The following is a 14,533-nucleotide window of genomic DNA, read 5'->3' on the forward strand; positions in this document are numbered from 1 at the left end:
GACTAATTGGGATTTATCATTAATATAAAAATATTTGTTCTCAGAGTATAGTTGAGTTGGTTACGATAGAACAAAATTGCATAAGAGGGCAAAAGTTCGAATCTCGACGAAATCGAGATAATATTCTCTTCCGTGATGGCTAACTACATCTTCTTCTCGATTTACTTCTTCACATATAGTTGCGGAGTCGACTGTGTGAGACCGTTGGGGTGTTGGATGTGAGCAAGCGTCAAATCTCGACGAAGTCGAGACAATATCTTTCCCGTGGTAGCTAACTACAGTTTCTCAATTTATCTCCTCATAGATGTGGGGCTAACCGTGTAAGACTACTGGATAGTGGATTTCATTTTTTACTGAAATTAATAAAAAAATAATATTTTCTTTTCCCTGTAAATTAAAAACCTTTGCTTATATTCTTGTTAGAAATCATAATTCTAATGAAAAAGAATTGTTAGTGACCTAATATATATAATCACTCCACTCCACTGTCTGCACTGTAAATATAGAATTGATGCATGCATACAAATTATTTCCATCTTTTAAGAAATTAAAATTATTATCCTATTTTCCCGGGCCTACATTTGTACCTGATACTCGTTACCACGCGCTCACAAGATATCCATAAATTAAAAACTCTTCGCCTAGTGATGAGATTAATGAATGATACATGGCTGGCGAATCCGATTTCAACTCAACGTTGTTGTTAATTTACTGAATAGGACAGGATCTGACTCGGCAAAATCCTAGTGGAATATCAAATCTATTAAAGTCTTCGTTAATTGCAATTTAATTTAATTTTCACGATTAAATTCCCTCCCTCGCCCATCAAGCGCCGCATAAACCTAAAACTCCCGCCGCGACGCCGCCGCCGCCGCCGCGGCGCTCTTGTTCATTTCTCCCTTGCTTCACGATTAAATTCCCTCGCCCATCAAGCGCCGCATAAAACCTAAAACTCCTCGCCGCTGCCGCCCTCTTGTTCATTTCTCTCTTGCTATCCGAGCCGGACCTTACGAGCCGCCGTTGGCGATGGATGCGCTATCGTCTCTGGTTCTGAAGCGAAGCTACCGCTGCGTGTCGTCGCTGCAACAGTTCTACGACGGTGGATCTTTTGCTGTGTCCTTCGACGGCTCCTTCCTCGTTTGCTCCTGCGGCGACGAGATAAAACTCGTGAGCTCGTCCGATGCCTCCGTCTTAGGGAGTCTTGGCGGATTTTCGGAGTCTAGTACCTCCTTCACCTTGAGCCCTGATGACAGGTTCCTTTTCACTGCTGCCGACAGCCGTCAAATTCGAGTTTGGGAGCTTTCCTCCCGTAAGTGCATTCGTTCGTGGAAGGTATGCAGAGTTAATAGACGGTACCTTTAAGCCAAAAGGCATCTGTCTAACCTGTTTTTTCTTTATAATTTACCTCTAGAAACTGATTTTTTGAAGTACTGATTTAAATGCGTGTGATTCTTCTCGAGGAGAAAACTTAATACAAAGCCAAACATACATGCATTCATCTTGTGCTTTATAATCGTAAGTTAATTACAATTATATTAATTACCTAAGTTCTCTGATTTTTTCGATTGTTGTCACTGAATCTGTTTCATCAGTGTTGTGGGAATTCCTGGTTTGAGAAACTTGTTCCTTTGCTTTTTTATTCTCCTTTTATATTTTTCTTCGTAGTTGAAAATGTTGCTCCACATGAGTTTTTCTTATATATGCACTGGGGCTGCTCATTCTAGTTTAACATTGTACTGTTTTCAATCATTTACTTGAGGAATATAAAATTCTTAAAGGAAAATGCATAATTTCATACCATCAAAAAATTTGCTTTTCTTTGTTGCTGGATGCGGGGAATAACTATCTGTTATAAATACTCACGAGGTATGCATAAGAAAAAAGTATTTGTAATTTTATGCGCTGTCTACATTTTTGTGTAGGGACATGATGGTCCAGTAAAGAACATGGCATGCCATTCTTCTGGTGGATTGCTAGCTACAGGTGGAGCAGATAGAATGGTTTGTGTGTGGGATGTAGACGGAGGATTTTGCACACATTTCTTCAAAGGTCACCGGGGTATTGTGACATGCATCAAATTCCACCCGAACCAGTTATCTGTGAGTAAAATTTGAGTGTTAGTCTCATATAGTTTGTTTGCATAAATGATCAGATTGGTTCTATCTTGAATCTTTTTTTTCTATCAATTAATACCATACTTTTCTATCAGCTAATTGTATAATGCTTTTGGGATTTTGCATGCCTGGCACGTTCAATTATTTGTGATTGTACGCACAATTTTTTTATAATATGGAAAGGAGCAAGATTGAAGTTGGCCAATATAATGTAAAATATTTATGTTGTGTTTACTTGGTTGGAAATAAGAAAAAAAAAGAAATAATAAGAAAAGACATGAGGTCCCTTCTCTAGCTGGAAGGAGGAAGAGGAGGAACGTAATTCCTTCCAATTCCTGCTTCTTATTTCTCCCAAATTTGATGGAAGTGGAGGGGAATGAATCTTGAGACTATATTAAATACAACAGGGACAGCAGTAAAGGTAATCCTTTGCTTCATGAAATATTATAAGAGTTAGTAATGCTAAAGGAAGATTAGGTTTTTGGACCCTCGAGGTTTCAACTTTCAGGTCTAATCTGATAAAGATATTTTGATATTGAAATATATAACCAATATTTATAACATATGCATACTGACATGCATTACCCAATGTAAAAGAAATAATAAGAAAAGGACATGAGGTCCTTTTCTAGCTGGAAGGAGGAGGAGGAACGTAATTCCTCCCAATTCCTGCTTCTTATTTCTCCCAAATTTGATGGAAGTGGAGGGGATTGAATCTTGAGACTATATTAAATACAACAGGAACAGCATTATTGGTAATCCTTTGCTTCATGAAATATTATAGGAGTTAGTAATGCAAAGGAAGATTAGGTTTTTGGACCCTCAAGGTTTCAACTTTCAGGCCTAATCTGATAAAGATATTTTGATATTGAAATATATAACCAATATTTATAACATATGCATACTGACATGCATTACCCAGTGTAAAGCATAATAATAGATGAGCAATGTTTGGTGGCATATTTTATTGACTGTGCTTTGCTTGGCTCTACAAGCAAACAATAGTCAACCTTGTAGTCAGGCCCATGGAATGTAGTTGGTGTATTATTATAAGTTTGTATTTCTATTCTGAAGGTTAAGGTATTTACTTCAATAGTTTGGCTAAATTAAGTCTATATAATAAACTCTGTCACAAGCGTTCAGATCTTAGTCTTAATTTGGAAGATAACACCTAAAAGATTTGGGTTCTTAATTTAACTTTGCTTGGGGTATGGTTTTGAGACTTCCAACTGTAACCACCTGCTATTTGTTCATATCACACGAGGGATCTGTCTTTAACAACATAACTTTTCTTGTTCTTGGAATTCTTTCATGTGTTCATCACTGTAATATGTTGGATGTTCCAGTTGTTCTCAGGCGGTGATGATGCTACTGTTCGAGTTTGGAACTTGCAATCTAAGAAGTGTGTTGCAGTGCTGGAAAAACACTTCTCACCGGTTACCTCATTGGCAATATCTGATGATGGCTCGATTTTGCTAAGTGCTGGAAGAGATAAGGTAAGATTCCAACTTCAAATTTCTTATTTAACCTATTAGATTAAGTTTTTAATTATTATTGTCTACATTGATCATTGTACATGATCTATTAGGCTATTATTTGAAAAGATTACTGGTTCTCCAAAACGGAAAGTCTGAAACACCACTTGTTAGGATGTGGTGTTTTTGCTTCCCTTGGTGACTAGTAACATTTAACTTTGGTAACTAATTAGTCACGTTTTTTTTCTCACTTAAATGCTTTGTGCTTATTTTAAGTGAATTGATTGTTCTATATTTCTTGTGAAGAAAAAAAAAAAATTTGCCGCAAGAAATTTCCCAGGTTAGGACAACAACATGGCTAAAAATTAAGTAGGAAAATCCCAACTATTAACTAAATCTTAGCCTTTCAATGTATGGTATCATATATTTTGCTATTTTAGCACCTTGACTTATGATTCATTTTTCTCTTTACTGTGAAATTTGGATAGCTGCTCTGTGTGAATGATACATCATTCCAATATTTCTACTTTGGCAAAAATTTAGGATGTTTAAAATGATTCATATATCTGATCACTTATTATTACTTATTACATGAAATGTGGTTTTTGTACCTAGGGTTTTAGCTTATGGATCTTTTCATAAAGGGGCTAAAATCCAGCTTTGGCAAGTTGTTGGAATCCGAGTATAGATTCTGCTGCATACTCAAATTAAGTTTTTCTTTGGAGTTTGGACTCAAGGCTGAAATCTGTTTCTATGTACCAGGATGCATGTTTGTTTAATAGGATAGAAAGGTCACTGTAAACAATTGAATGGAATAATTATTAAGTTCGTGCAACTTATAGGAATCCAGTCAGCTACTAGTTTAGACTTTAGATAATAAGGCTGTGGGGGTGATTTCCTTGAGAGTAACTTGTGCTACTTAATAGCTTTTGCAGGGGTTTGTTTCTTTGGTTGGGGAATAATATATTTCTTTCCTGATTTATGAGGAAAAATTGTTTTCATTTGATTTTGAAAAGATATTATTCATTAAGGTGCCTGCTCATTCATTTTCTCTTTATCTTCTCACTGCATTCTATTTTCAATTATCAATTGGTACCTATTATTCCGGCTGAATACATTTCTTTCTTTTTCATAACAAACATTGTTTTATGTGATGGAAAAGTTGAACTGTTATTGTCTAGCTTTTCTTTCCTTGCTAAATGGCGTTAGGCATCTTATTTGATCCTTAACCTGATTTTTCTTCTAAAATATTGCAATTTAGGTTTGTACTGGTAGTACTATATATATTAAAGATTTTACATTTGCAGTTTTCTATAAGTAGGTGTTTTATGTTTTCCATTTCAGTTTCATTTCCCCTATTTCCTAATACAAGTTAATTCCAAATCACATAGGTCGTGAACAGATGGGACCTGCAAGATTATAGCTTCAAGATGACAATACCAACATATGAAATGGTGGAAACTGTTTGCATCATTCAATCTGGTGATATTTTTTCTACTTTTTTGGAAGTAAACAATGGTAAAAATACTAGCTCTTCAGATCCGGTTCATTTTCTAACTGTTGGTGAACGTGGGATTGTGCGTATATGGAGCTGTGAAGGGTATGATTGATCCCTCAAAACTCGGGGTTTGCACTCGTTTTTGTTTTCCATCTTTTACATCCCCTCAAATTTATTAGTTATTCTGTTTTGCAACAGTGCTATTTGTATATATGAACAGCCCTTGAGCGCTGGTGAAGGTGATTCTAGAAGAGGATTCTTATCAGCTGTTTTCTTACCATCAGATTTAGGGTTACTCTGTGCAACTGCTGACCAACAGTTTCTCTTCTATTCCCCTACTAAATCTGCCCAAGGAACACTTCAGTTGCACTTGTACAAAAGACTTGTAGGCTACAACGAAGAAATTCTTGATATGAGGTTCTTAGGTGATGATGAGCAGTACCTTGCTGTGGCTACTAATTTGGAGCAGGTATGCTATAATTTCCAATTCAACTCTAATTGGATTTGATAAACTTTGTTGAACCACCAAATTAGTGTTGAACATCAGCTGCATATGCACCACTATGCATCAGCAATATTTCTGTCCATGCATGTGTATTCATACAATGGGTATGTTTTTTAATTATCAAAGCTCCTAGAGCTAATGAACTACCAGGAACTCCACATTATGCTTTTTAATGATTGGAGCTCTTAGAGTTAGCAAGTTATCTGGAGCTCCATATTCACTTGGAGTAGAAGCTAATAATTACACAGAAAGGAGAGGAGGATTGTGAGCTTATGTGCTTACAGTAGAGCTCCACCTGTAATAGGAACTTACAAATCACATAGAGAGAATGAGGAACATGACAGTTACAAGGAACTCAAGATAGTTTCTATTTTTCTCAGAATTCTGTGGATTTTCCACATTAATCTTGTAGTATCTTACACAAGCATTTGCTTTTGACATATTGGTGCCAATTAGTAGGTTATGTTCTTGTGTGCCCATTACGTTAAATATTTTCCAAGGTTAACCCCATGCACCCAAATATTAGTCCACTGCTAAATTATGTTTTCTTCTGAGCACATTAGGCCTGAACATATTGTTTACTGTGTTCTTATTCATTTATGTGCCCACTCTCATAGTCAGTTCATAAGTCATAGCCATTGATGTATAGCCCTGTGATATAAAATTTTGCATTTTAATCTTCTGAAATTTATTTCATGTTCAAAAATAAGTACGCACACACAATGACAGAGAATTATGGAACGTTAGTTTGTTGTTCATTCTTCATTGTGTATTTTGTTTGTTATGTGCATTCTTCATTGTATACTGTGTTTGTTATGTGCATTCTTCATTATTGTGTATGCAGGTGCGAGTATATGAAGTTGCATCCATGTCATGCGCTTATGTTCTTGCGGGGCATACAGAAATTGTTGTCTGTATTGACACTTGCATTTCTACTGGGAAGACAATGGTGGTAACAGGAAGCAAGGATAATAGTGTGAGCACTTTACTGTTCTGCTTTATCCCTGTTTTATAGTTACTTTAATATTTTTTTTCAGTTTCTCCCAAAGTTTATTTGATAATAATTTACATCATCTACAAACATGGACTTATGCTACCTGTTATGCAGGATTCTATATACCCATGATTTATCATTTTGATGTGGAACCATAGACATTTAAGTATCTTATACTTTTTTATGCATTTGAGGTTGTTGGGTACCTGGGCTGCCTGCAAATATCAGTTGCAGCCGTTGGCCTATTAACACCTTAACAGGTGTTTATTTGCCTACAAATGGCTTGTAAGTTGCAAATCCATTTTGAGCAGGCCTCTATAAGCTGCAATTGCAACATACTTAAAATGATTTCTTTTTTGTCCTTGCAGTCTGCACATTCATGAACAATGCATTATAATATGAAATATAAAGGTCAGGAATTAGATATAGGAATATAGAATAAGATTTTTTATCTAATGTCAACAATTTATATTTTATGATCTTGACAAAAATAAATTCTAAACAATCGTATACTGTTGTTTCATGATTTTTGGATTTTAAAATTAATTGTTTAAATATTTTATTTCAGCTATTTCTTGATATGTGAGACCAACATTGAATTATTTTAAATGGATATGTTTCTTGAAGATACTAATTAATTAATATAATAGGAATAATTAATAGATAATTATACTTCATTTTCAAAAAAGTTTTTTATTATAATATATAGTCAAGGTTCAATATCTCGAGCCAATACGCTAGAGTTTTTGTGTTTGATTGGAATGATGTTTTGGTATTGGGTCAATATTTTGATGTATGATGCTAGTGGCAAATTAGACGTGGAAGGAGGAAGAAGAAGAGGAAAAAGAAAAAAAAGACAAGTATATAACTTTTTGACATTATTTTATATGGACACAAGGTATAAAAAATTAATAACATTATTTAAATTCATCTTTTGCATTGTATCATATTAAAGAGTGTCGAGTGTCAGAATGACACAATAGTCATTGACATGATTAACTCAATTATATAGAAGACATTACTTGTGTAGAGTAGTATCAAGATTTGGTAATTTACTAGGACAATAGGTTTTCATCATGCCATCCTGCATGGTATGAGATTTCAAACGATTGTACAGTCTTATAGATGGTGATATAAAATTAAAATGATTGAAAGTGGTATAGCAAATTTTGATATAGATTAAATATTTCAAATTTTAAGGTAAAATAATTTTGTTGTGTTATCAAACAAGCACCATTAGAAATAGCAATTTTATGTGCTTGCCACTTGCAACATTTGCATTTGTCTACTTTTTCTGATCGCGGGCACTGCTAATTGCAGGACCTTCAAACCACACAATTAATGAAGTAAATATTCTACTAATTAATGAATGCATATTCAACATCCTTCTCTAATAAACCTTAAGGAAACGCTTGTCAGAAGAATACCAGCTATATTCTTTTATTAGTTAACTAGTTATCCTTTTTTGTCAATTTTATAGGTGCGATTATGGGATGTTGAGAGCAGACAATGTGTAGGTATTGGTAAAGGCCACATGGGAGCTGTAGGAGCTGTGGCTTTCTCTAAGAAATTGAAGAATTTTTTTATCAGCGGCAGCAGGTGATTTTTTTAAATAAGAAAATTGAACTACATTCCCTTCACTCTTATGCTACAGAATGTTGTCTTTACCAGAGCTTTGAATTATATTATGCTGCTTTTATTTTTTCTCGTTCTTAAAGAATTCTTGGTTCAACGTTTCTCTTATTTCTTTTAAAAAAATAGTTTTGGATGTTTTTAGACACTACAAAAATTTTGGATCTCATTGTATGATGTTTAAAATATAAGCTTGGGAAGCCAAGGTGGTCCATTCAAATTAAAGTGTACAGTTTGCCTTGTTTTGGAAGAAATGTGCTTCTTACCATGAATGTGGTTGGTAGGTAATTGAAATTGAAAACAAGATTTCAAATTATTTCTGGATGTTGGAGTTTTGAAACCTAGTTGAAACATATGATTTCAATACCATAGTCTGATGAAAATTGATATACCTTGCACATTGATAAGCGTGTCTAGATAAATTTGAGCATCACTCTGAAACTCATTGAATTTATTTCCAAAATTAATACCAAATGGATAGTCAATTCAACTAGGAATTTGATGATTTTTTTTTAATAAAAAGTATAAAATTATCTCAACTAAATGGGAGCTTTGGCATAACGATAAAGTTGTTGTGATGTGACCTTGAGGTCGTGAGTTCAACTTGCAAAATGCAAAGTAAGGTTACGCACAATAGATCCAATGTAGTCCGATCCTTCCTTGAGATATCGTACTGGTAGGAGTTTCATGCACCGGGCTTCAATTCAGTGATGCTAAAATCTCTTTTGATAATACAATGGAGGATGAGAAAGTCTTTGCCCTTTAGAATATATATGGTTAACTTGCAAAGAAAGCTATCGATTTTCTCTCTTTTTTTATTTGTGTGCGTATACATAAATCATTCGTAAGAATATTCTGTCATTTTATTTTGTGGTAAGTGAATTTTCTTCACAGTTTTCCTAGTTTGTATACTAAACCAGCTTCCCTCTTAATAGTGATCGGACAATTAAAGTATGGAGTTTTGATGGAATCTCTGAGGATGCTGATCTGGAGATTGCACTAAAATCAAAGGCTGTCATAGCTGCACATGACAAAGATATCAATTCTCTTGTCGTCTCACCAAACGACACCCTAGTTTGCAGTGGTTCTGAGGTGGATAAATGGTTCAAATTTTGGTTATTGATACCTAATGTATCAAAGATTATGCATTTGTTGTTCCTCTAATCACTGCATGTTTTTTATTACCTAGGATCACACTGCTTGTATATGGAGGCTTCCTGGCCTAACTTTTGTTGCTGCACTTAAAGGGCATAAGAGGGGAATTTGGTCAGTGGAGTTCTCTCCCGTAGATCAATGTGTTCTGACTTCTTCTGGTGATAGAACAATTAAGATATGGGCTGTTTCTGATGGTTCATGCTTAAAAACATTTGAAGGACATACTTCAAGTGTATTGCGAGCTTCATTTCTTTCACGCGGAACTCAAATTGTTTCATGCGGTAGAAGAAAATTTTAAATATTCCTCTAAATTAGAACAGGGATGTTAGTCTAAATGTTTTCATTTCTAGGTGGGGATGGCTTAGTTAAACTATGGACGATCAAGTCAAATGAGTGCGTTGGAACCTATGACCAGCATGAAGGGAAGGTACTGATCTGCTTTGGTAATTTTTGTGATGATAATAGTTGAATATGGTCAATAGCCTGATCTCGTGGTATGCAGAAATGAGAATATTATTTTGAATGTGTTGTGGCAAGAAAAGGTAATTTACATTCTCATTTATGATTATTTGAGCTGAGAAAAAACATAATAAAATGCATTTAGATGACTATATTGAAATATATGACCATCTATGCCAATTCAACCCAGTTTCTCAAGAGGATAATTTACCACAAGCATGGTGTAGAAACACAATCTTTGAGCAGATTGGATTCAACTTGGGAGTTGAGACCTTTCACACAGCTCTTGCATCTGTGACTGAGGGATGCTGCATGTGTTAAATTAATGCAACTAAGATGGCAAAGGGGTTGTTAATTCTTATCGTTCACTTTTACTCTACAGATTTGGGCATTGGCTGTTGGGAAGAAGACAGAGAAGCTTGCAACTGGAGGCACTGATGCCGTCATAAATTTTTGGCATGACTACACAGCTGTAGATAAGCAGGAAGCTTTCCTCAAAGAGGTAGGTTTCTTCATGACCCACCACTTTTTTTTTCTCTCTCTTGAGGTCTTCAATATTTTCTATTTTTTCCTTTGTTTGACTGTCTCCTTTTCTAGTAATGCAATGCCAAAATGAAAATGAGGTCATGTTTGCTATAATTCTAAAAGTTAAAAAGCAATTATTTTGTCTATTCAAGAATTTCAGTGTAATAGGTTCTGTCAATGAAGCATTTTGGAAATAATAGAACTTGTCTGTTAATGTAGTTACTGATATTATTTTGTTACTCCCATTTTGTTTTTTTTATTTGGAGTCTATTCTTATGTGATTTTATCATGCTCTAATGAGATTCCACAGAGAATAAGCTCGGGCGTGAGTTGTATTATGTCAATGACCTACTAAAAGAAATTATAGAACGTTTCTATTGAAAAATCTCTTAAGAACACATAAGAAGCACAAAGAAATCATTCTCTTGACTTGATAGCAATAGTAACATGAAAATCATGATCAAAACATACTAAACAAATCCCCATCCATGAAAAAGATGGAGAAGATACCTCGTGGAAGAGAAGAGGAAAAAGGCTGCTATAGCTATTATTTCTGCTGATTGGTGCCAAATTGCTGTTCTATTTGGTCATTGAGAGCGATTTAGGAGGGCAATAGTCACGTGAACAGGATGGAAATCGATCAAGTTATGGTTTTGTTATCTACATAAACTGTTTTGAAAAACTAAACCAGTTTTTCTCAACTTTACCTAACACCTGGCTAATCTGCATAAATTGCCTAACCTGTCTGCCCTTTGAAAGACTTGCCTGAAGGAGACCACTTAATGCATATCAAACTGCCGGGACAGCTGCCTTATAAAACAATGTGACAGTGGAAGTATCTGACCCTTCTAAAAGTTGTCATGGTACTTGCTACTCTGGTAAAAGTGAAAACAAATACCTATGTTCCTGTGGTAGTGCTACTAAATCTCAAGTTCTTAATAGCTAAATATCAATCCATATAAATTTGATTTACTATCTTTGCAGTTTGCGGATTTAACATACTACACATTACCCTGCTTTACCATTCCATGTGGTCATTTTATCATTTCTTATATCGACATTTAATGAGTTGATTTACCATTGTCAGGGTTTAAAATCTTTTGTTGTTTTTGTCATTTAATGATCTACTATGTCGTTTCCATTAATTTAATATGCTTTTGTCTTGTTTCTGCTATGGGCTTTACTTGATGTAGGAAGAAGCAATTTTGAGAGGCCAAGAACTGGAAAATGCTTTGTCAGATTCTGACTATGCTCGGGCAATTCAACTTGCATTTGAGCTTCGCAGACCGCAGAAGCTCTTTGATCTATTTTCACATCTTTGCAGGTTAGGAACAATCATTTTACCTTATTGTGTTCAACATCCATCCTGGCTTATTTGAGGTGTGATGCAGGAGAAAGGATTCTGAAGACTCAATACACAGAGCTCTTAGTGGTTTTGGGAAGGAAGAAATATGTGTTCTTCTTGAATTTGTACGTGAATGGAATACCAAGCCCAAACTTTGTCATGTTGCACAAGTTGTGCTTAATCAAATTTTTAGAATCTTTCCTCCAACTGAGATTATGGAGGTAATTTCTATCCTAAAGAAAAATCAATAGGCATAAAGCCATAATCCCTAATGCAACAAACTTTTTTAAGTTAATTATGTCCTGTTTGTGCTGCAATCCCCTTTCTCATTTGCAAGTACTTATTCTTTTGTTGCTCTGCATTTCCAAGCATTTATTTGTCAATTGAATTGGAGAGACAAAATTGCATATGGTGTTTGACGCTTTTGCATTTCTATTAACTAGGCAATTCAAACGATTCATTTATCCGTGAACAAATTATATTAGAAAATCTTCAGTATTGACAATGAATAGCTAGACAAGTAACCTTTGTGTTGGTAATCAGTTGTTTCAGTTTTTGACATTCCTTATTCTTTTTCCAGGTCAAAGGTGTTGGTGAACTCCTTGAGGGTCTCATACCTTATTCCCAAAGGCATTTTAGCAGGATTGACAGATTAGTTAGGAGCACCTTCTTGTTGGACTACATTTTAACCAGGATGTCTGTGCTAGATCCTGAAGCTACAATTTTGCCAAACAATGATGACCAACAAACTTTGGCACTAGAGAACGGCAAGCTTGATCAACACGATGATCAGTTAGGCTCCGAATTATGTGAGAGTGATGCCAGATTCGATTCACTGATGCATACACAGGAGGAAATAGCAGTCTCAAAGAAAAGGAAATCTAGTAAATCAAAGAAGGGATCTGTTAAAAAAGCCAAGTTTTTGTTGACCAAATGCGAAGAAGCGGCTCAGGTCTCGTAGAGCGGATCAATGCTGTTTGTAGCAGCAAAGGATATCAGTTATTCAGACAAATGTTTTTAACTCCGATTGTGAAAGGGGGGGAAATGGTAGATTCGGTGAACAAATCAAGTTGCGAGGCACATGAACATGTTTGCCAATGCAAAGGAGGCTTAAGTGAATGCTGGTTCCAGCGCATTACTTGTCTCACTAACACCAAGCCCTTTTATTTAATAGCAATTTTGTAGTGTTTTTCGTTTTTCTAGTTGTAATAGTAATGTGCACCAAACTCTTGTATTCTACATTTCTTTATGAGTTGTGATGCTGAGATGTCTCATGTTAAAGACATATAAGATGGGGGGAAATGTTAGGATTATGATATCCCCCATGCAATGAAGGAAGAAAATGCATATTTTTTGTAAATTAATTTAACTTGAATCCAAAATTTTAAATTTTTGCTCATGCTCGATTCGGATGCCCCCATGCACCACGTGTTTACATTTATCCATGTTACAACTAATTACATCACGAAGGTTAAGAGTACGCATTATCAACTGAGTAAGCAATTATGAACTCTTTAATTTTATCCTGGATTATGATGGGAGGTGAAATGGTGAGTTTAAATTTTATCCAGAGTATGTTATATTTGAAGAATTTGAAATATTTATAATGTTATATTTGAAGAATTTGAAATATTTATAATGTTGAACCGTTCGATAGAAACCATCTACACTTTTTGATTTACATTGATGGCTGATGAAAATTCTGTGAAACCGGATCGATATACTTGAGTTAAGGTTGCTTCCGATATTCGTGCGCGAATCAACAGATTCAATAATTTCCTCTATGTCAATTGGTATCAGAGCAAGGTTATCTTGTGGAATCATGTCGTCGAGAAAACCGTAGCACGTTGACAATGCTTTTGATCATGATATAAAGTAGCGGTTTCGAGAGATGTTTGATAGTCAATTTGACTTTTGTGGACCAGCTAGCAGAGAGGATGACAACATTGTTGGGAACCTAGAACAGAGGAAATTGAGTCCAATGCAATAATAATCACCGGACGAGCTCGGAGGAAGAAGGGCCTGGTAAAGAAGGTGAGCGAGCTTGCCATGCTCTGTGGTGTCAAGGGGTGCTTGGTCGTCTACGAGCCTCAGGATGCAACAGAAGCAGAGGCAAAGGTGTAGTCGTCGCTGGCGGAAGCGACCCGCATGGCCAAGCGCTTCGAGCGCATGCCAGAGATGGACTAGTGGTGCAAGATGAGCAACTAGGAGGGCTTCCTTCGGCAGAGTGCTGCTAAGCTGCAGGACCAGCTCCACCGCCAGGAGCAAGAGAACAAGGAGCTTGAAGTGAGCCTCCTCGCCCACAAGATTATGGCTGGCAGGCGGAGCCTAGGCGACACTGACATCGAGGACGTGATAGCACTAGCGATGATGATGGACATAGAGCTGAAGCTGGTGTAGAACAAGCTGGGAACGGAGACGGTGAGGATGTCGTCGGCATTGGCGACCAAGCAAGCGCAAAATTTACTTTGGTCAACAAACTTTTTGCTTTGTTGGAAGATACAGAAAATAAGACCTCTCCTTCTCATGAGAAATTGGGTCCATTGGCCAAGACTGTTGGTTTGGTTGCCGAATCAAATGTGGACAACATTAGTCATTTAGAGGAAAAGGACAACTCTATGCATTTAGGCAGTTCAAGTGGCAATGATTGTAAGAATCATTCTTGCACTACTGAGACTACACACTTATTTGCATCTGAAACACAAGACCATGGTATCATGATGGCTATTGATGAGACATCAATCAAGGATCAAGCAAAAAATACCCAACTGCTACACTCTGAGGGTGCGTTTGGTTAGAGGTAATATGTGATTACCTTGGTTATCCATCTA

General features: G+C 35.9%; 1 protein-coding gene across 1 annotated transcript; it reads left to right on the forward strand.

Annotated features, from left to right (window-relative positions):
• Window positions 1–1,008: 1,008 nt before the first annotated feature.
• On the forward strand, window positions 1,009–13,035 carry LOC141821750 (protein TORMOZ EMBRYO DEFECTIVE-like). The gene is made up of 14 exons (XM_074709104.1): window positions 1,009–1,332; window positions 1,923–2,099; window positions 3,461–3,610; window positions 4,981–5,189; window positions 5,286–5,556; window positions 6,437–6,568; window positions 8,067–8,185; window positions 9,154–9,310; window positions 9,408–9,654; window positions 9,724–9,800; window positions 10,215–10,334; window positions 11,551–11,681; window positions 11,749–11,923; window positions 12,283–13,035. The coding sequence occupies exons 1-14, from the start codon at window positions 1,027–1,029 to the stop codon at window positions 12,661–12,663; spliced, it is 2,652 nt and encodes an 883-aa protein (XP_074565205.1). The 5' UTR covers window positions 1,009–1,026; the 3' UTR covers window positions 12,664–13,035.
• The last annotated feature ends 1,498 nt before the right edge of the window (window positions 13,036–14,533 follow it).

This window comes from Curcuma longa, chromosome 2 (genome assembly GCF_044706935.1).
Source record: "Curcuma longa cultivar G26 ecotype Majalengka, Jawa Barat chromosome 2, ITB_CL_G26_1.1, whole genome shotgun sequence".
NCBI classification, from domain to species: Eukaryota; Viridiplantae; Streptophyta; class Magnoliopsida; order Zingiberales; family Zingiberaceae; genus Curcuma; species Curcuma longa.

Excerpts from the sequence above, each read along its gene's own strand:
- LOC141821750 (XM_074709104.1), top strand. The coding sequence starts at position 1,027 with ATGGATGCGCTATCGTCTCTGGTTCTGAAGCGAAGCTACCGCTGCGTG. Across the intron at positions 2,100-3,460 it reads TCCACCCGAACCAGTTATCT|TTGTTCTCAGGCGGTGATGA; the intron begins GTGAGTAAAATT and ends TGGATGTTCCAG. Across the intron at positions 11,682-11,748 it reads CTATTTTCACATCTTTGCAG|GAGAAAGGATTCTGAAGACT; the intron begins GTTAGGAACAAT and ends GGTGTGATGCAG.